The sequence below is a fragment of the Mauremys reevesii genome, linkage group 2, assembly GCF_016161935.1.
Source record: "Mauremys reevesii isolate NIE-2019 linkage group 2, ASM1616193v1, whole genome shotgun sequence".
NCBI lineage: Eukaryota > Metazoa > Chordata > Testudines > Geoemydidae > Mauremys > Mauremys reevesii.
In genome coordinates this window covers 240,865,862-240,888,223 of record NC_052624.1, presented here as the reverse complement: position 1 = coordinate 240,888,223, position 22,362 = coordinate 240,865,862, and the positions used below count along the sequence as shown (strand labels likewise).

At 42.7% G+C, this 22,362-nt stretch overlaps 2 protein-coding genes across 4 annotated transcripts in view; one reads left to right on the top strand and one right to left on the bottom strand.

The window, feature by feature from the left end:
- Positions 1-12,948, top strand: part of CNGB3 (cyclic nucleotide gated channel subunit beta 3) — a 99,939-nt gene extending 86,991 nt beyond the window's left edge. Inside the window, exons 16-18 of the mRNA XM_039525156.1 lie at positions 8,692-8,838; positions 11,113-11,284; positions 12,081-12,948. Coding sequence (XP_039381090.1) covers positions 8,692-8,838; positions 11,113-11,284; positions 12,081-12,305 — 544 coding nt within the window. The 3' untranslated portion in view covers positions 12,306-12,948. The remainder of the gene's footprint in view (positions 1-8,691; positions 8,839-11,112; positions 11,285-12,080) is intronic.
- A 7,243-nt stretch (positions 12,949-20,191) lies between these two features.
- The window catches only part of CPNE3 (copine 3), a 67,371-nt gene continuing 65,200 nt past the window's right edge, over positions 20,192-22,362 (bottom strand). For all 3 annotated transcript variants that reach the window (XM_039522448.1, XM_039522449.1, XM_039522450.1), the window contains one exon: positions 20,192-20,844. In XM_039522448.1, the coding sequence (XP_039378382.1) occupies positions 20,734-20,844 (111 nt within the window). In that variant the 3' untranslated portion in view covers positions 20,192-20,733. The remainder of the gene's footprint in view (positions 20,845-22,362) is intronic.

The window sequence follows — 22,362 nt, the reverse complement described above, 5'->3', positions numbered from 1 at the left end:
TTCCAAGTAGTAACAGACAGAACAAGGTAAGTCACCAAGCAAAATAAAATAAAATGTGCAAATCTATGTCTAATCAAACTGAATACAGATAATCTCACCCTTAGAGATGCTTCAGTAAGTTTTTTCCTCAGACTGGACACCTTCCAGGCCTGGGCACAATTCTTTCCCTTGGTACAGCTCTTGTTCCAGCTCAGATGGTAGCTAGGGGATTCTTCATGATGGCTCCTTTTCTCTTTGTTCTGTTCCACCCCTTTATATATATCTTTTGCATAAGGCGGGAATCCTTTGTCCCTCTCTGGGTTCCCACCCCGTCCTTCTCAATGGAAAGACACCAGGTTAAAGATGGATTCCAGTTCAGGTGACATGATGACATGTCACTGCAAGACTTCATTGCCCACTTGCCAGCACACATGTATACAGGAAGACTTACAGGTAAAACAGCCGTCTGCAGTCAATTGTCCTGGTTAATGGGAGTCATCAAGATTCCAAACCACCATTAATGGCCCACACTTTGCATAATTACAATAGGCCCTCAGAGTTATATTTCATATTTCTAGTTTCAAATACAAGAGTGGTACATTTATACAAATAGGATAATCACACTCAGTAGATTATAAGCTTTGTAATGATACCTTACAAGAGACCTTTTGCGTGAAGCATATTCCAGTTACATTATATTCACTCATTAGCATATTTTTATAAAACCATGTAGACTGCAACATTACAGGAAGCTGTCATTTTTCAGAAACACTTGGGTACTAAAAAACCAAAAAAACCAAAACTAGACACACAGTCTAGAAAAATGTGTTCAGGAATGGACATCACTCTTGCTTCTACTGCAGATTTTTTCTTCAGCTGGAAAAATCTAAAATGTCATAGAGCAATAACATCTTCACTCACCTGCCACCAGCTTTTGGATCAGCCAATTAGACACCAGATGAATAATGATTCATTCCTATCATTCATCATCATTCATTCATGCCCGTCACCCCAATTGTTAAGAGTTAAGGAAACCTCTAGACCTATCTAGTCCTGCTGTAACTCAGTGGAGTTACACCAGGGAAGTATTTGGCCAGATAAATTTGTCTACTAGGTTGGGGCACTTTTCCAACTTTTGAACCAATAAAGATGTCTTGAGCAAGCAGATATTTCCACTTGAGGCACACACAATGACCAAGGTCATTTTCCCAGCAAATATTTACTCTTCCTGAAATGATCGTTTATGGTAGATGAAATCCCCACCACTATACTCCTGGAGACAGCATACGATCCTTAGAGGAATATGAATACAGGCACGAGGTACTCTGGACTTAAACAGCAGGCAGTGGGTGGGCCTGAGAAGAAGGAAATACTCAGCAGCTGTCAGATGTTCCTAAATTTGGAGGAAAGCAAACAGCTGAATCACTCAGTGCATCACTGGGGAATCATCATCATCATCCGTGTGGCAGCATGTTAGAAATAATGGGTTTATATAGGGCCCTCTGTCAAGGTGCTCTGAGTGCTTTACAGCAGGAAAAATAAAATACCTTCCTTAATGGAGCTGATCAACTGAAATGCTGTTATTGCATAGCTGTTGTGTTTACCTCTTTGTCTGGCTATTCACAACACTCTTGTCACCATGGTATCAGAGTGCCTTGCTCACCTTGTGATCTCTTTCTCAGGACTTGTTTGCAAAAACATATCAACCCTTCCCCTTCTTGTTAACTTGTTTAATAGAATGGTATGCAAGAGGCCTGCAGTTTATTCATATTTTTGTTCAAATTGCATATAAATTATCTTTTAAAAAAATCTCTCACTGGGAAGAAAAAATAGTTACTGGAGGAAACCAAACATTTCAGTTCATTTTGAGGCACTAGAAATGTTTAAAATGTGTCCATGTTTTTGCTGAACTGTACCACAGAGCCCAATTTAAGTCTCGTGTTCAAGTTGGTCCTTTTACTGCCTGTTTTATTTGTAAGAAAACTAAGGACAGAGACTGGAAGCTGTCTTCAATTTAATGTTTCACTACAATGGCAATATAACTTTTGGGGGTGGCTTGCAGAAACTTTTAGAGGTACAAATGGGAAATAGGCACCAATGCCCATTGTCTTTCAAGAGGAGTTAGGTGCATAATTGTCCTTTGTCTCCAAAATTTTCCCCCTTCATGATAATGGTGTTAAAATCCACAATGTGCTACGTACTTCCCATACATAGAAAGACAGACCCTTCCCCAAAGAACTTCCCATCTAAAAAGTGGGGGGGGGGGGAGATGAGCAAATATACCATGATTTTTTTAAACTAGAAATTAGTATCCTCAATTGCCCTGTACCTTGCTGCTATTAGGTGGGTAATAGCTCATAGGTCATCATCATCATCATGTTCCTATTACACCTTTGGCATTTAGGGCAGTGACAGAGCTCCTGCACTCCTGTCTGTTTCTGGCAAGTCTTTCAATGGCTCCCCAGGCAAGTTGTATGGGATGAAGACAGTTTGGAAATGTCATACTTTCTCATTCCCTAGCATTCTGCACTATAAATTAGTGTTGAAAGTATGCAGCTCCGTATTTTGATGATTTATCAGAGCTGCATACTTTTAACACTACTTTCCCATAGGTGCATAGGCGCCGACTTCCTCTCCTTCCCGTGGGTACTTGGCCCTGCCCCTGCCCCACCTCTTCCCACCCCTTCCCTGCCCCCTTTCAAATCCCTTCCCCAAATCCCTGCCCCAGCCTCGCCTCTTCCCCACCTCCTCCCCTGAGTGTGCCACGTTCCTGCTCCCCCCCCTTCCCAGAGCGTGCTAATGCTGCTAAACAGCTGTTTGGCAGCGGCTAAGCAGGAAACGCTGGGAGGTAGGCGGAAGAGCAGGGACGCAGCGTGCTCAGGGTGGGGGAAGAGGTGGAGTGGGGCAGAGCACACACAAATTTCTCCCCATGGGTGCACCAGCCCCAGAGCACCCACAGTGTTGGTGCTAATGCATAGGTGTCACCAGAAAAATCAGTTGATGTGGGATTTAGAGGAGGAGAAGGTAGTAGTGGCCTTACAGATTACTTCAGTGGGAGAAGAGCAGCATAGAAATAAGTAGACACATTTGTAGGGTAGGTGAAATAATTAGACAAAATTATTCCAATAAATCCTAGCCCTTTCTCTGCTTTTAAATAGAAATTAGGAATAATGTATTTAAATGTAAATGAAAACTGTGATGCAATATAAAAAGTAATCTAATCTAAAGACAGTCTAAGCATTACAGGCTAAATCCTGCACAGAACAATAGCAGAAGCAAATTAAGGAGTCCAGGCAAATGTGTTCCTGCAATAGTGGGAGCCTTGTTGCACAGCCATCCAGTTACTCCGTCAGAGAAGCAGGGGGTTTCCAAGAAGGGAGAGCATAGCTAAGGACCTCATTATCACAAGGAAGATCATGCATTAAGCTGTATCAGCTCACACACCCATTTACTGCCTATGCTCTCTCCATTTCTTATCCTGTGCATGTCAGTAAGGGAGTGGGTGGGCAGCAGAGTTAGTCAAAAAACTCTCCAGTGGACCAGTTTTCCATCAGAAAATATTGCTTTAACAAAACCAAAAGTGTTGCTGGAATAGATCAATTACATTGAAATTTTCAATGAAAAAAATATCTAAATGTTTCATTTCACCTTTATTGTTTTGGCTTTTATATTATTTATAACATAAAACCCAAAACGTTTCAACCTTAACAAAACGTTTTGATATGGTCAGAATGAAATATTTCATTGCACCACACATTCTGAGACTGATTGTTGACCAAATTCAGGACTATCTCAAATCTTGGCACATCTCATGGGATGGAAATTCTGTTTTTCAACCAGCTTCAGCATGCAGGGTGCTAGCGGACTTCCTGCTCAGTGTTGAGAACTAGGCCTCCCCCCTTTTTTGGGCCCCTCTATGTGCACTTGTGCTAGAGTACAACTATGCTGCTGGGCAACACAACAGCAGTTTCAGGCTCAATCTGATATCTTATTCCCAGGAAGGGTAACACTGAATGACGGTCTATGATAAGAGGCAAATTGAGAAATGGGGAGGCACGAGGATGGCAATTTGATGCTTCTAAACCCTTATAAAAATTGCTACATATCCAAAATACAGCATCTCACATTAATGATAAATTACAGCATTTTGGGGTGATTACTGTGGAAGAGCAGATTTTCTTTGTAAGGAAAGTAAAGCAGAAAAGATAAGGTTCCCCATTCGGGAGCACTGGAAGTTAGAGCATCTAAAGCTGTGTAAGGCAAGTTGCATCATTTAAAAAAGCTCAGTTAACCCAACACTACGATAACTCTTAGTCCACTAGCTAAAAGGCGCCCTGTCATGCCCTCTGTGCTCCCATCCCTAAGCAAAGCTGAATTTGTCTGAGCAAGGACTGTCTAACCAAGTCACATATACTTATTTATAAAACTCGCTGCACATCAGGGTCTGGTTTCCCATGCTTGCTAATAGGAAAGCTGATTTCTTCAACCCTAGTTTGTATCGTTACAGAGCCCCCTGCTTGGGAAATGTCAGAATGATGGTTCCAGCTGAGTCGGTGTTGTTCACAGAACAGCAATACCAAAACTCAGACAGTGATTTCAGAACTGCCATGGAAATGTATTTGATATCCATTTGTAGTTAGTAAATACATGTTTATCTATATGAGACCTCATACAGAACCATTGCATTTTTCCTTTACAGGAAAAGACCGGGAAGTACTAGATTCTAATTTGAAGTCAGATACTGGCTGACTGTGTGACCTTGACACAAGTCACCTCGCCTCCTGCAACCTCTCTCCCGCTAGCAGCGCTGGGAGATTGAAACTGGCACTAAAACTGCATCTCCTCAATGAGCTGTTGCAGTGTTAGTTACTTTGCCTCTTATTTAATGTAAAGCACTGTGCTCTACTGCTCACAAGCACTATATACAAGCAAGGCATTTTTGTTTATTTAAATGTTTTCATGATTTTTCTGTGGTATAGAGAGGGAGGGCTGTTGCAAGCAACTCAGCTAAGGAGCAAAGATTTTTTTTTAATGCTTCTTTGCTCTTTCAAAGGTCATTACCCTCCCTATCCATCTGTGATGATTTGAGGTGCTGTCTGTACCACTTCTGAATAGTGGATTTTTTTTTTAATTGTACCATGAAATGACTGGTTAAAAATCTGTACTTCTAGAGCAGTTATCTAAGGGTTGTTGTCAAACAGTGGTGGGGGAGAAGCAAATCAATAGGACGAGTGCAAAATGAGGAATTACTGGCTAGGCGACAGTACTGCTGAAAAGGATCTGGGTTTATAGTGGATCACAAATCAAGTGAGTCAAAAATGAGTAAAAAATGTGATGCAGTTGCAAAAAAATGGGGGGAAGGCTAATATTCTGGGGTGTATAAACAGGAGTATTGTCTGTATGTCATGGGAGGTATTTGTCTCGCTCTAAGCAGCCCTGGCGAGGCCTCATCAGGAGCACTGTGCCCAATTCTGGGCATCACTCTTTAGGAAATATGTGGATAAATTGTGGAGAGAAAAAAAAAGATTTAGAAGGTTTAGTAAACCTGAGGAAGGGTTAAAAGAACTGGGCATGTTTAGTTGAGAAAAGAAGATGGAGGGGGGACTGGGTAACTATCTTGGGATATGTTAAGGGCTGTTCTAAAGAGGATGATGATCAATTGTTCTCCGGGCCCACTGAAGGTAGAACAAGAAGTAAGGGGGTTAATCGGCAGCAAGAGAGGTTTAGGTTAGATATGAGGAGAAACTTTCTAACTATAAGGGCAGTTAAGTTCTGGAATAGGCTTGCAAGTGAGGTTGTGGCTCCCCATCATTGGAGGTTTTTAAGAACAGGTTGGACAAACACCGGTCAGGAACGGTTTAAGTTTGCTTGGTCCTGCCTCAGTGCAAGGGGCTGGACTTCATGACTTCTAGAGGTCCCTTCCAGTCTTTCCTTTCTAAGGCCAGGTCTACATTTACTGGTGATTGACGTTGCTGTGGTCAATGCAGCGGTGAGGTTGATTTAGCAGGTCTGGTGAAAACCCGCTAAATCCATGGCAGAGTGCTCTCCGGTATTCCATTGGAATGAGAAGAGTAAGGTAAGTCAATGGGAGAGTGTCTCCTGTCGCTGCAGCGCAGTGGACACACCGTGGTACGTCAACCTCAGCTACATCGACTCCAGTTACGTTATTCACATAGCTGGAGTAGCGTAATATTGGTCGACTTACCACGATAGTGTAGACAAGGCCTCAGATTACAGATCATTTAGAAAACTATGTACTTTGTCTGTTAAGTAAAGAGCAATGGTGCTACAGTTGGTGCAAAACCAGTCTACCAGTATGTGTTAAGCATCTGCAGATACCATGTTGCCCCTGAGAGAGTTAAACTGTAACCAGCAGCTTCACACCTCTTGGGTGGTGTGCTGGGAGTGGTGTGTTAGAGTTCCAGGGAGTCTGAAGGGTCAGCATCGCACTGAGAGTTTCACCACTCAGAGGGGAGTGCTAGGTAGAAGGTCTGTTCTCTGAGTGTGTGCATAGGGGCTCCAAGATTGGGGCAATGGCTCCGTTCAGGCTCCAGAAGCGTATGGCATCCCAAGGGAAGCAGAGCATAGACTTAGACTCCACTCACAGCAGTCTTAGTGGGTGGCCAGGAAGGGGCACTTGCTAAGATCTGTGACCCCATCTCCTTATACACCCCCTTTCCTTATTATTAAACCTTTCCCTTTCCAGTGCCAGGTGTGATCTTTCATCTGCTCGTGGAGTTATCACTGTGCATCCCATCACACCAGCTTTCACAACATTTAGGATACATCTATGCTACAATAAAAGACATGCAGCACAACAACAGCTAGCCTGGGTCAGCTGACTTGGACTCACGGGCCTAAAAAGAGCAGTGTCGATGTTTGGGCTCAGGCTGGAGGCTGGGCTCTGAAACCCCACGAGGGGGAGTGGGTCTCAGAGCCTGGGCCCTAGGCTGAGCCCAAACATCAACACTAATTTTTACCCTGCTGCCCCGAGCCCTGTGAGCCTGAGTCAATTGACCCAGGTTCTGAGACTCCATGCATAGGGGTTTTATTGCAGTGGACATGTACCCTTATGGGCCATCATCAGGGCATTATTTCCTTAAAATAAAATCAGATCATTTTGAGTTCCTAACGCGGAGTTAGGATCATTTCGAGTTAGGCATCAGAGATTTGAGTGTCAGGATTTTAAAATGTACAGATTTGGTGTGTCAAGACTATGCCCTGCTTGATCCAGTCTCACTGTTAGCCTAGAACAATGAACACACATGCTTTCCTCCTTCCTAGCTGTATACTCCAAGGATGAACTCCTGGCCTCAATGAGCTCAATGGCAAAACTCACATTGACTTCAATAGGACCAGGATTTCAAACAAAGCCTCAAATTGCCCACACATGAGTAAACAGAGCTTGATCCAGGCTACAAACATTTGTTCTTTGTCCAAGGCTACTACCATATTTTTTTTTAATCGTAGGCAAACATGTAGGGAGTGTTCACCTAGCCTTTATAAAACGTTTTAAGTAACTGGGTTAATTGACAATCAATGGAGGTACAAAAGTCTAGTGCAGATGTACTCTTTCATACTCATGATAGGAGATTTTCAGCATTCATATCAAGACATGGAATACACTGTATTGTGTTGCTTACTTAGATTGTTGCCCTGGATGGGACAGTGAAGTGAAGTCTGTTGAATCCAAGATCAACAGTTCAGATTTGTATTTGTACAGGTGTCTAAACTTTTACTTGTGTACCGTACTTCTCATGCCAGACTGCTGTTTGTAAAGCTAATCTCTTTCATCACTTTCAAAACAAACTCCCCTCACCTTCAGACAGGCAATTTACAATCTGTCAGGCAGAGACCTTTTATATCCATGCCACTCAACTTGCCAGGGTCCAGGTGTGGGATGCAATGTGTGACAGACTCACAGTCAGGGTCACAAAAGTGATTCATGCAGTAAAGCTGCAGGAGTAATTCATTTAGAGCAAATATTTTTTTCTATAATGTCAGTACCATGCTTCTTTATTTCTGATATCACTAGTTTCCAACCAGAATAGTGAGGAAATGCCAAATTTATGCAGAACGTAGGGAACTTTTAGAAATGAGTGACAGCCTTGAAGTGAGGCTCATCTGAGAGGCATGTTTCTATCCAGCAAGATTTCTTACATTCCTAGTACAGTAAAAGCTGTGTTATCCAGCACTTTATCAACCAGAAAGCTCTGTTAACTGGCATTTCTGATATCTCCCAATACAAATCTTTAATCTAGTAACTGGGTCTAGTATACTGCCCAGGAAGTTATGCAATTGCACATTCTGCACTCTACCTTTATGCAAAAGAGGCAGAAGACAAGTAAGCAAGCGGATATCAGGGATTTATTTAAAAAAAACACACATTTTCCAGTGTGTGTCATAGGGTTATTACAAATTCAGCCCAATCTCCTACACCTTCTATATCTACAATAATTGATGTTGATAATAATGACCTTGAGGCACTGCAAGATCCTGAAGTGCCTTCCGAATCAAAAAAAGATTAAATTATGTTCAGTATAGTTTTAGTGTTAAGTAGAGAGAAGCACTGAAGTACCTCAGATAATGGTGGGGTAAATGTGAACTTTTTAATGATTGCTGAATTAAATGAAGAAAACACCAAACACCTGGAAAGAGACTCATAACATATGCAAGTTCTAACCCTACTTTCTTGTATTTTTTCCATTGCAGCCTATTAGCGGCAAGTGGAGGAAATCGGCGGACCGCTAACGTGGTGGCACATGGATTTGCCAATCTCTTTATTCTAGACAAGAAAACTCTCAATGAAATCTTGGTGCATTATCCAGACTCGGAAAAGCTCCTGATGAAGAAGGCTAAGTATGGCCCCCGCAGTGTTGGTTTAGATACAGAATTAAGAATTTTGATTGATAAATAATTACATTTGTTTCTTAGAAAAAACTAGTTCTTGGTGCTTGTTGTGGAATTATCATGGTAACTTTTGGTAGACTTCATGATGTCCTGGCAGGGATGGCAGTAGTCAGGGAAGGGTGGTAAAGATAAAGTTATGAACCAAGTCTCAACTCTCCTTTCCACAAAGGATGACAAACACATAAGTGTTTAGAAGCAAACAGGACCCCTCAGGTGCCCAACCAGTTCCTCACCTTGGCCTGCATTTCCTGTGCAGGAATACTGCAAGATAGTGCTCAACTTAGGACCACATTTTCAACGGTGCAGTTGTGTGGATACAACTGAGCCTGTAGGCACATACCTTTCTGTATCCACAAGTTGATGGACTATAGGAGCTCGAGGTCCCTTTCTACCTTTCTATAATTTCAAAGAGCCCTAAGGGTGTACACATGCAGCTTTTAAATTAGGCCTAACAGAAGCATGTCCAAGGTCTATGTTTAGCTGGGTATGGGTCAGTGCACAGATTTGTATGTATCAACTTTCTTTTCTCCCCACTTTGGCTGTATCTCTACAGATCTCCTCTTTGCCCTTGGTCCTGTTTAGACCTGTGATCAGCTAATGTGTCACTCTGCCACTCCCAGCGCTGCTGGAATATACTATAAATAACGGTCAACCTCTGTTTTAAATCAATACAACTTAGCTAATCAAATTAAAAACTCCAACTATGAACAAAAAACAGGAAAACAAGTCTCTCCAAAAGACTTAAAAAAATAGGTCAAACAATATAGCACTGGCAAAACGGTTAATATTTAAACTATGCTTAAACCACTAACTGTGTGTGCTTGATTGTGACTTGAGGTTGGTGTTAAGCACCAAAACAGCTGGAGAAGCTTCTCCTAGCTTCCTGAACGTTGCAAGAGAAAACAGAAGCATATTAGTGATTTTTTCAGATTACAGTGAAGATACCAATTTACAGTTGCATTCACTACAATAAGCTCCCTCCAACATTCAGATGAATGAGAATTCCCATTCACCCTGCTATGGTGCATCAGCGCCACCACTGTCCCACTCCTCAATCCCTATCCCCAGAACTTCAAAGTGCAACACTGGGAAGTGGTGACAGCAGCATAGGTCATATTGCATTTTGGGGTAAAAAATTCAGTAAAGCTTTGCACAGAGAGGTTTGCCCACACGCTGTGTAATCCTTGAACAGAAATAAAAGCATGCTAATCTGCTCATACCTGCTGTCCTGTATTTCTAGTCTATATCTGCATAGTTTACTGTCACAAGTAAGTTCATGCTCTTGTTCGTGCCTGCAAAATCAAAACAGTTTTGGAAGAGTGAGGTCCAGCCTAGTTTGCCATGCGCATCATCAACAAAACTACCCACAAAAATGTGATTCCATTATCTTTGTTGGTGGTAATCAGGCATAGCACAGAATGGGAAGTCCATGGATTGTTTTCCAGATGTCACAGTACTGGCTGTTAGAAAGCTTTTGGTTCTATACAGTGATTTTTTTTTTTAAATAATTGGAAATATACCTATTGCCTAGAACTGGAAGGGACCTTGAAAGGTCATTGAGTCTAGCTCCCTCCATTCACTAGCAGGACCAAGTACTGATTTTGCCCCAGATCCCTAAGTGGCCCCCTCAAGGATTGAGCTCACAACTCTGGGGTTAGCAGGCCAATGCTCAAACCACTGAGCTATCCCTCCCCTTTCCTTTACTGAAGGAGTCTGACAGAGAGATACAGCAACCTGCCAACTTTCTGAGTCTAAGCACCAAACAGTGATTCACACTGCAGGTCACTTCAGTGCAAAATCCACTAGCAGAGGGAATGCTCAATGTGCAAAGACCCATCTGCAGTGCAGGCCAGAGAGGAGAAATTTTCCCCATGTGCACATCCCGTGGCAGTAATGGAGTGCGTTCTCTTTTATGCCTGTTTCTGACCTTACCCTATACAATCCTCCTTTGATGTGACCTTGTTTGGAGCATGCATTTGTTTTACCTGCATCCTGCAGAGGAAGAAATAGATTTCAAAATATGAACAGCAGCAGTTTGCCATAGATCCATACTCTGGTGAATGGTACTTTCCTGCCCTTTTCCTTTTCCACTAAGTTTGGGATGAAAAATGACCTTGAAAAAAGTTATACGTATTTCATGCTTTGATTTGGAGTTTTAGTAATATCTTAGCATAAGATTTATCAGTTCTCACTGCTGTGTGTTATCTTCCATCTTATCTACAGGGTGCTGCTCAAGGAGAAGGGTAAGCCCACTGAAGGGCCACCAGTGCTAACAAAAGGCTTGACCAGTCTCTTTGCAACAAAACCAGAAACTCCCAAACTATTCAAAGCAATGTTTGGAGGAAAAGGAGGCCTCGCTATGCTGCTCAAGATGAAGAGACAGCAAGCTGTTCAGGTAACCCACAACAAATACAAAAGACTGTTCAGAATGCTCCAGGGGTAAGCAGGGGAAAAAACCCAAGAGAGAAACTTACCAGGTTTGAGCAAACATATTGCATGAAATCCTGGCTCTACTGAAATGACAAAATTCCTACTTACTTCAACAGGGCAAGAGGTAACCCATAGTGCCTAATCTCAAACATCACGGGTTCAAAAGTTTGACTCAAACGTTACTGGATTCCTGTTCTGCCTAGGACAGAGTGAGCAAAAGCAAAAAGGCAGCGGAGAGAAAAAAGGTCAAGGGAAATGGGAATAAGAACTGCTTTTATATGGGCCTTGGGGGGCAACTGAGCCATTTCCCCCCCTAACAAAACCATGATGCCCCTTGAAAGCGTTATCCTACCACCAGCAACAGAATCCAGCTGATGGCAAAGCACTGCTTAGCTTATTGGCTATTCAAACTCCCAGCTTTTCCCTACTGCTTTGCAAATCATGGAGACAAATTTAAGATTAACACATTTAGCCAAAACTGAGTAAATCCAAACAACTTCTATATATAATAGTCACATTTATGAGCAAGTAGCAAGCCATTAAATGTGTGGGAATTACTTTATTACAATAACCTACTTTAGGGAATATGCAAATTGATAATAATCCTGTTCTGTTCTACTTATCCACTAGTAGGTGGCAGTAGTAAATTCTGTCTCCATTCCAATATTCATACCCATACCTTATGACTCCACACTCTGAGTAGAATATGGGGTCTTGGATTTTGTCTGCAGCACTAAGAAATGCATAACTTTTCATTACAGGAAAAAACTGAAGAAAAGAAACCTGAGCCAGCACCAGAACCCACAACCCCACCTAAACCATCTGTGCAAAAGGAAGAGCCAGATGCAAATTTTCAACCTCCACCTAAACCAGTTCTGCTCAGAGGAACCACTAACAAGTCTCTTATCATCAGCATGGCTCCTTCCCCCATAGCAGGAGAAGGAGAGGTTCTCACTGTTGAGGTCAAAGAAAAGAGACAGGAGTAGATGGTGAACTGAGTTGTGGTCACAGGGTACGGTGTGGCTTTGCATCAGAGTGCAGAACTATTTTCTCTTCCCTCATCCCAGGGAGAGAATGTACTTGGTCTCCAGACCTTGATTGTGGGGTATAACATTTTGTGTAGCAAAGTAATTAGAGCACAGATTGCACCCTTAGGCCTATTTATTTCTTGCTTCCTCCATGTTCTTACTCATCTCTTACTCCTTGCTCCTACTTCTCCTTATCCCTTTCCTCCTAGTTCTCTCTTTCTTATTACTCTTCCTCCTGGTTTTCCTCTTGATTGGTTTGATCTTTGTTTTCATGTGTCTTTTTTCTATTTTCTATTCTGGTTTCCTATCATAATCCTTTACCTTGTTACTGCATTAATATTGCTGAAGTTGTTAATATTTGCCCTTATTTTTCTCTCTCATTTTATATTTCTAACAAGTGACTTGCTTTTGTAACCAACATGGGCTCAATTTAACTACAGTTCATGGTTTCGGTGCTTTCAGTTTTGGTCTCCAGAGGGCAGAAGACCACACTGCAAAACCATCATCAATAAAAGTCAGTCAATCACCAAAAAGAAAAAGGGGATAATGATCCTGCAGATCTCAGTGTAGGAGCCTTCAGTTCAGTAAAAGGTAGCTGAATATATGGAATAAAAAACTAAAGCAATGTTTTTCAAAAGTGGCCTTTAATTTTGGGTGCTCTACTTCATATAAATCATAGCCTGACTTTCATAGCTGCTGAGCAACCCAACTCTACCTGAAGTCCATGGGAACTGCAGGTGGCTCACCACCTCTGAAAAGAAAGGCCTCAGTATCTGAAGTTGAACACACACAATTAAAAGCTGTTTTTGAAAAATGTGGACCGTTACACCTTATAGCTACTGCTATAAAAGACTGCTGATCTTTTCGTCAGTCAGTCACAGACCATCAGTTCCTGCAGTCATGACTCAGTTTCCCACCCAGCTCGAAATGTTGCCTGTTTTGCCATTCTACATTCGGACAAACCCAAGACCTTTCAAAGCGTAAAGAAAAATGAGAGCACCACCCCTCAGAATAGCTAATAGTCTGGTGATTAGGGTATGTGCCTGGCAGACCTGGGTTCAAGTCCCTGATCCAAATCAGGCAGAACAACAACTTCATACCAGGCCTCCAATATCCCAGGCGAGTGCCCTAACCACTGGGATATTGGCTCTTCTTGGTGTGTATCTGGCCAGATAGTCTAGCCTCAACCCTGAGAAATTATTCTGAGGGAAGTTCATCAAAACTGGTTTTGTTGAAAAATTCCTACCCAGGGGGTTCCAAAAAGGATGGAGCTAGGCTGTTCTCAGTGGTGGCAGATGACAGAACAAGAAGCAATGGTCTCAAGTTGTAGTGGGGGAGGTCTAGGTTGGATATTAGGAAACACTATTTCACTAGGAGGGTGGTGAAGCACTGGAATGGGTTACCTACGGAGGTGGTGGAATCTCCATCCTTAGAGGTTTTTAAGGCCTGGCTTGACAAAGCCCTGGCTGGGATGATGTAGTTGGGGATTGGTCCTGCTTTGAGCAGGGGGTTGGACTAGATGACCTCCTGAGGTGTCTTCCAACCCTAATCTTCTATGATTCTAACTGAAATCAGTGGAAGCTTCGCCTGACTAAAGACTGCAGTACTGAACCTTATATAGTCAAGAAACTCTACACTTTCTCTTGGAAGATTAAGACACTTGCCTGAAATGTTCCTTGGAGTCTTCATACCCAAGATGAAGATTCTTGCCACCCTAACAACATACCAAGAGTAACTGATACAAGGCAAGAATCAGCCCATAAGAAAAAAGTGCCTCCCACAGATGGGAGGAATAGAGCCAGACTGGAGAGTGGATATAGAGTAATTCAACGAATGCACACCCAGTAGCACATTGGTGCCCAAACATTTCCTGTCACTGCCCGTTTACCAGTAATGGAATCTGTCCGTGTCCCCACTCCATTACTGCACAGTGAATTCAGCAGAGGAGCTTGGGCTGAAGGCAGAGCAGGGGTCAGCAACCTTTCAGAAGTGCTGTGCCGAGTCTTCATTTATTCACTCTGATTTAAGGTTTTGCATGCCAGTAATACATTCTAATGTTTTTAGAAGGTCTCTTTCTATAAATCTATATTATATAACTAAACAGGTTTTCAAAATGTTTAAGAAGCTTCATTTAAAATTAAATTAAAATGCTGATCTTATGCCGCCAGCCTGGGGTTCTGTTCACCTAGGCCGGCAGCGGGCTGAGCAGGGCCTGCGGCCGGAGCCCCAGACCTGGTGAGGGGGTTAAGGGGTCAGGGCAGAGGGCTGGGGTGTGTAGAGGAGTTCAGGAAGCAAGGCAGAAGGCTGGGTGGGGTGGGGGGTTGTCTGGGCAGAGGGATGGGGGCTATAGGGGTGCAGGGCAGAAGGCTGGGTGTGTGTTGGGGTGAGGGGGGTTCAGAGGAGAGGACTAGAGGGTGTGTGGGGGGGTTCAAGGATCAGGGCAGAAGGTTGTGTGTATGGGGCCTGCAGGGCAGAAGGCTGTGTGTGTGGGGGGGGGGGGTCAGGGCAGAGGGCTGGGATGCTCGGCTCGTAGGGGTGCTCCCAGCCCCCTGCCCTGAGCAGCTCAGGGCAGGGGGCTGGAAGGGATATGCCCTGTTCCACCCCCTTCCCCAGGGTTCCGTCCCTACCGCTCTCTGTCCTCTACGGAGCTGCATGCAGGCTGCCGCTCCTCCTCCTCCCCCTCCCCAGGGCCATCAGCTGATTGGCGCAGGGAAGGAGAGGGAGAGGGGCAGGAAAGCACCATGCTGGGGGAAGAAGCAGGGGAAGAGGGAAGCTTGGCTGCTGCAGGACCAAGCTTCTGCCTCCTGCCCCTGCAGGGGAGAGTGGTGGGCGGAGGGGGGGGTGGGGCTGAGTGGGGCTGGGGGCCGGGACCACGGCAGGCAGCTGCGTGCCACTCAAAATCGGCTTGCGTGCCATATTTGGCACGTGTTCCGTAGGTTGCCGACCCCTGGGCTAGAAGCAAAGCTGGCCTGGTATGAAGAGGGAATAAGGGCAGAGCTGTGCTGGGGGCAAATGGAGCTGTGGCTGGGACCAGAGATGGGCTTGGCATGGAGCGGAGTTGTGCCTGGGTCTGGAGCGGAACTGCGTGGTGCTCTCTCCCTACCCCACCATGCACTGCCCCCAAACATTCCTCCACACCCCCCTAGGTGAGTGCGTGCCACAGTTTGGGGACCACTGCAGTAGCATCTCAGCATGATTTCACACTTAAATACACCACACAACTCTTGCTTTGCACATGAAGCCTTCTGTGTGTAGTAAAGATACAATCACTCATGATACTGGGTTTCGTATAGCTTTGAGGTAAAGTGTGTCACCGGGGTGGTGTAATAGATTATGGAAAGGAAGGAAAATATATCAAAACACATTTTAAAATTGTGATAGTGATAGGCTAAGCCATTATTGCAACAGAGATCTGACCCACTTCTGCAAATACAAGTAACATCAATAAACCTTTTCACTGTTGGCACCTCAGAATGAAGTTTATCAATCACTTTAACGTGGTAAGGGCTGAATTACAGCAGCAGCATTTTCTTGCAACACCTGTGCACTCCCCATTATCCATTGGAATGTTAAGTTTGTAAGTGTTCAGGTTAAATTAGTAATGTACCTTGAAGTTTTGCAGCATATGTTGTTCAAGTAGTGCTACTTAACTAAATGTCAAACCCCCTGGGTATCAAATATATTTAATCATTTCTTGCAAAGCAGCAAGAAAAATGTGAGATACAAGTTTTTTAAAATGTTTTTGATGTGGTTGAACACAAAAAACCTGTTCCCAATATAGAAATTCCAAAAGATAACTTAAACCGTGTGCAATATATCATAATTCTCTACAGAATACCAGAAATGATGTAATTCTGAATTTCCAAAGGACACTGAAAGTCACTGCTAACCTTTATACCTGGCTGATTGACTTCATAATATCTTGTTTTTGGCCAATCTCTTTACACTTTGCTTCTATGAACAAAGGAGTGTTGTTAATTTATAAAAATACCTGGCAGTTCAAATATGTTAGAAAATAACTTTTTGCTCACTGTTTTATGAACTGCATGTATAAACTAGAAGCAGGAAACCTGGAAAGCCTATTACAGCTTCTACAAAGGCAGTGCTCTCTGTGTTTGATAGGGAAAGTTGAAAAGAAAATACACCAAAACAGTAGTATATCGAAGTTTGCAGTTTTAATGAATTCGGTCATATGGCATCAAAATCTACTTGTTCCATCAATTAGATTTATCACAAATATATAAGGAAATTACTTTTTCTTTGAAGTCTGGTCATAAAGATATTTCTCTACCATACACATGCATATACAGTATTAGCAAACAAAGCAGAAAAAGCACATCTACCTTCTTAGATTATGAAGACTGCTATACAAAACGTTTACCACAAGGTGGTGCTAGCAAGCTGCAAGCATGTTCCTACTGAAAAGCAGAAAATTAAAGTACAGCTATAGTTAGATTTGTCAACATTAGTCCAAGGCATTTGTTACATTTAAAATTAGAAAAACTGATGATGCATTTCCCCCCTTGGAACATTACTTCACTTTAACACCTTCAGTTCTACACTACCTTCTTTTTCTGGCAGAAAAGGCCACATGTAGTTATGTTTGGATTTTTTTTTTTAAATATATGAATAAGGAAAAAAAGAAAAGGACAATTAAGTTATCTCAGGAACCAGAGGGTGGCCTGTCTTGCAACACCAAGAAAAAGACACAAAGCAGAGATATGTACTGAAGTCCTGAGAGAAGGAAGTTGGGGTTGTGTGCAAATCCAGCATACCTCTTTCAAATACAGTCTGATATTAAGTGTCATTGGTACATTCTCTAACATGAAGAGGCCAGAGGGCAGGAGGGCTTGCCAAATAAAATACTATGCGTTCTCTATTGCAGAAAGTATGAAAGTGCATATGTGTAGTCTTAACTGTTCTTATGTTCTATTGGATGTATTCCATATATAACAGGTTATCTAAAAATCAGTTACCTATATGTAATAGTACCCTGTAACATTCTTAAATGCTACTGCATACTACCACCAAAGTTCAGAAGAATCCACTTCATAATAATTCTGGTAGACAGTGGAGAGGATTGCCAAAGGATCCCATTCATGAGCATATGTTTCAGTTATTCTAGATAAATTAATGCAACACCTTGTTCTCTCTTTTTAAAATGGCACATTTGGAATTACAGTAGTTTACTGCTGTGAATAAGTCTATCAATTTGAAGCTGACACACCCTTGGTTCCCTGCTCTCAATATTTAATTCTTTGTGTCTGAGACACAGCTATTAATGATTGTACTGTACTTATAAAGTGAGAACACTTGCACTTCTCTGGTGTAAAGAATGATTCTGTATCTAATTTCTTCATCTGTAAACAAAAAAATCAAATTAGAATAAAATAGAAAGTTAGAACTTGACTTGATATGAATTATTTCAATTATTTAAGCTATTTGGGAACATCTGAGGGGGGAAAAAAAAACCCAAGAGTCATATGGCTTCAATTATATTAACTAACATTTTACTTGACTATCTACAACGCATAAACAGCATCATAGGGCTATCACGACAGTCCATCTAAGTCAGCAATACAAACAGATTTTTGATGCTATCTGCATATGGCAGAGAATGTAGCCAAAACCTAGAGGCTTCAGCACATAATGAATGCATATATGTACACTAATCTACTACAACTGAGTGTTCTACTGAGTGCACAGAATGGCTACTGAAATGCTTTGGAAATTCATTCCAGCCCATATGGTTCTACTTTATCATGATTATACAACTTAGAATCCTTGTCAGCCAATCAGATTGTTTCCCAATCTAATCCACTTCGAATGCAAAATTACAGAATTAAAATGTTCAGCAGTCACATTTAGGAAATGGGCAAAAAGTAGGATCAGAAGGAGTTGCTGTGCCAGTGACCCAGGACATAAGTGGAATGTGGGAAAAGACGGGAAGATAAGAGTTCAAGTAAGAGGGCAAGAGCTAGAGCCTGGAAAGTTTGAGCTGCCCACTAGAGACAGAATTTCCAGCTTCTTTAAATTCTGCAAGGCAAATGCCAGTGAGAAAGATCCAACCAAAAAAGAGAGAGGACTCAAGAACAGCAATAAAACTTAACAGGATTATGTGCTGGATGGGGAGTCTTCCCTAAGGTACATTTAAAAAAAATAAAAAAGTTCTTCAGGGGGAAAATCCCTATCAGCAGCTGCACTGGCCTAGGTGTGACACTGTAGTGCGGTAGGATTCAGCAAGCTAGGAGTTGAGCACATAGTTGAGTGTGAGAGATAGATCTGCACTGGTGAATACAGTAAGCACAAAGAATTCCAAATTCAGTGTCTGATTCTGCAGTGACCTTGCACATAGGACTCCTATAGAAGTCAATGGGAGTGATGCACTTGAGTAGTTGCAGAACAGCATCCATAAAAATGATATGCAAGGGAAAGAGCCTTGTGCCTTTTTTGCTTCTGTCTTGAGTTGTACCTACAGGCCTGAAAGGGTTTTGTTTAAAAAGTTCCCTTCTAGTGTCTGACCTTAGAAATTCTAGTTCTTTGCCCTATTGCAATTGGAGAACTAATAAAATTAACACAAGAGAATGAAATCTGAGTAAGTGTGAGTCAAGATTAATAGTTAGTTTAAAACTTGTCAGTGTTTGTTAACACCGATGCCTAATTGATGCTTGAAAAGAATGGGAGGATATTAATAATTCAAATCCCCACCCCTTCTACTCCAATGAGAGGTCACAATATACAGAGACCTCCCAGTAGTCCTCTAGTAAAAGCAAGACAGACCAGACTTGATATCCATGATGTAAAGATTTAAAAAAGGCAAGCAGAGGAGGTTTTTTTCAGCCTTCTACGTATACCATGAGCAAACAAAAAAGGCACAAAGCAAATTTTTCCAAAAAATTAATTGCAGGTCACCACTAATACAATGTAGCTGAGAGAGTACTGCCATCAAAATAAAAGATCACTCACTTTAAAGCTAACTAGGGGGCATCTAAAGACCTGCACAAAACAAGTTAAAATGGCACATTCTGTAGTCCTTTCAAAAGCTCTTTGCATATGAGAAGATACAATTACAAAAAATATATATATATAAAGCAACTTAAACATTAAAAAGAGTGAAAAGTTTTGTTTTCCTCTTTAGCAATGGAATTTGTACTATTAACCACCAAGGTCAATTAATAGTCACATGTGATAGCTTTGCATAAAGTGATTTGCATTTGCAGTTTTCCAGCACAGTATATTGTCATATAAATCTTAAAACTCTTTACAGCATCTGCACTGAAGGCCAACAGTGTTTTTTGGAATACCAGAGGTGGGCAAACTACAGCCCTTGACTGTCCTGCCCAGCCCTTGAGCTCCCGGACAGGGAGGCTAGCCCCCAGCCCCGCCCCTGCTGTCCCCCCTTCCCCGCAGCTACGCTGCCACGTGGGCAGTGCTCTGGATGGTGGAATGGCATGCTCCTGCCGAGCAGAGCGTCAGTGAGTCTAGCTCCAGCCGGGCGGCACGGCTGCCAGACATGCTGCTCTGAGCGGCATGATAAGGGGGCCGGGAGGCTGGATAAGGGGCGGAGGGTTCCAGGGGGAGGACAGGGAGCAGTTGGATGGGGACAGAAGTTCTGGGGCAGTCAGGAGCCGGGGAACAGGGGTAGTTGGATAAGCGTGGGAGTCCCGGGGGGCCTGTCAGAGGGTGGAGGTGTGGATAGGGGTCGGGGGGGTTGGATAGGTGTGGGAGTCCTGGGGGGGCCTGTTGGGGGCGGGGGTGTAGATAGGGGTCGGGGCAGTCAGGGGACAAGGAGCAGGGGGAGTTGGATGGGTCAGGAGTTCTGAGGGGGGGCAGGAAGTGGGGGGGGGGCAGATAGGGGGTGGCAGCCAGGCTGTTTGGGGAGGCACAGCCTTCCCTACCCAGCCCTCCATACAGTTTTGCAACCCCAATATGGCCCTCGGGCCAAAAAGTTTGCCCACCTCTGCTACATCAGCTCTACAATACTGAAGAACCATGTCACATTGGGGTGATTCTCCCTGGAGCAGTTCAGCCAGCTTGATGACCTTATTACACCAGCCCTGCTGCACAAAGCAGCAGCACCACACCCAACAACTTGGCACAGTTTATTCATGATTTTCATATTCAGCTTACTTCTTGAAATGTTATTTTCTACCAAATTTGCCCAGCTGGAGCCTTTATCATAATCAACATGAGTATTAAACTGGGATACATCTTTGTCTCAAGTAAAAAAAACTGGCAAAGTACGTTTCCATGCAAAAGCAAATGGACATTAACATGTATGAATCAATGTACAAAAAAAAAGTCTCAAGACGCAAATCCATTGACATGCGGGAGTTGCAGGAATCCCAACTGGGTTAGCCTCACTCGCCTCTCCCACTCAGTTCTCTCACTTTGCGGCAGGATTCTTGGGAGGCTGCAGTTTGTATGTGCTGAAGTAGTTTACCACTTGCTGAGGCACTTCTGCCAGGACACACTGAGACAGAGCTTCTTTGGGAGCCTTATTAAAAAAAAGAACATCAAACTTCAGTCTTAACTGGTCAGAGGAGACCTTAAAAGTTTAGGTGTCATCTGTTAAATTTGTCCAAACAGAGAATCTACAGCATTTCTCACAGGAATTTGCTACAGTGCCTTTGGGAAAAAAAGCTTCCCCGCCCATCTTTACCTTTCCAGTCCTACTACTAAGCAGCATGCTGCGAAGCAGCTGATTACCTCCCTCCTCTGCAGTGGAGGTTGCCTGTGTGTGGCATATGCAGTTTATAAAGTCTTTTGGGATCCATCAGGATAAAATACACTGGAGTAAATTTTTAGCCATGTCAATAAAATCTCTGCTATGCAAAGTTAAAGTGACAGAAGTTAAGCAGCTGAGGTTGGTTAAGTGAGTTTTCATCCACATCCTATTGTCCCAACCCTCATCTGCAGTAAATGCATTGCTTGTTCTACAGTGCAATTCCTCTTAGGTATAGTTAGTTTGTATTTCAAGATCAAACCTGTGATACTAGAAAAAGGAAAGTTTGTGTAACTGAAAACTAGATTTGAGTACATCAGTTCTATACCTGAGTAATCGTGACTGCACTGCACTAACTGGCAAATTAATGTACAACTTCCTTCTAGTCTCAATCCGATATATTCAGGGTTGGCTTTTTGAGTCCTTCTTTTCCATTCCAGTCTGTCTTCAAGCAGTTCCCTGGAAACTCTACAGCTAATCAAATACTTTCATATAACATCCAGCCATCTAGTTTGGATCTTCTAAATGCTTCTCTTACGCCCTAAGAGTAACACACTGTTTCCTAGATATTCTTCCAATCTTTTTTTCACATGCCCAAACCATCTAAGCCTGGATTCCTTCAGCTTTTGTATAAACTAGTACCACCTTCTCATTTCCCATAATTTGCTCATTCTGAATATGGTCCAACCATATAACTCCATGCATCTATCTGAACATTTTCATTTCCATTCAAGACGTGCTCGTGTCTCTCTCTCAGTGCCCAGCATTCACACCATACAAAAGTGCAGGGCTAATTACTGTCTTGTAGATCTTGCTTTTCAAGTTAATAGGCATCCTCCTATTGCAGGCAACTCCACTTCCTTCCTTCCATTTAGTCCATGCCTTCCCTGTTCTGCTTACAAGTTAGTCATGGAGTTTACCATTATCCTGTACTATCTCGCCTAAATAATTGAACTTCTATACCTTTGGTAGTGACTGGTCCCCAAGACTTACGTTTCAGGAAGATGACAAGACTATCAGCGAATCTACAGACCATATACTGTTTTATTTCTGCTCATTTTCATGTAATTTCTTTCAAGTATGCATCATTCTAAATCTTCGTCTGCTTCATTTTTGCTCTGCCCTACGAACATGACATGACCTGCACAAAGCACACGCTACTCTTTGGCTATTTTCTTAAAGTGCATCGAGCACCAATGTGAACAAAAGGCCTTGATGTACTTTGACTTTTATTAGAAATTGTTCAGTTTCTTTGACTGGCCTTCTAACTGCGGTAACAGCACCAGTGTA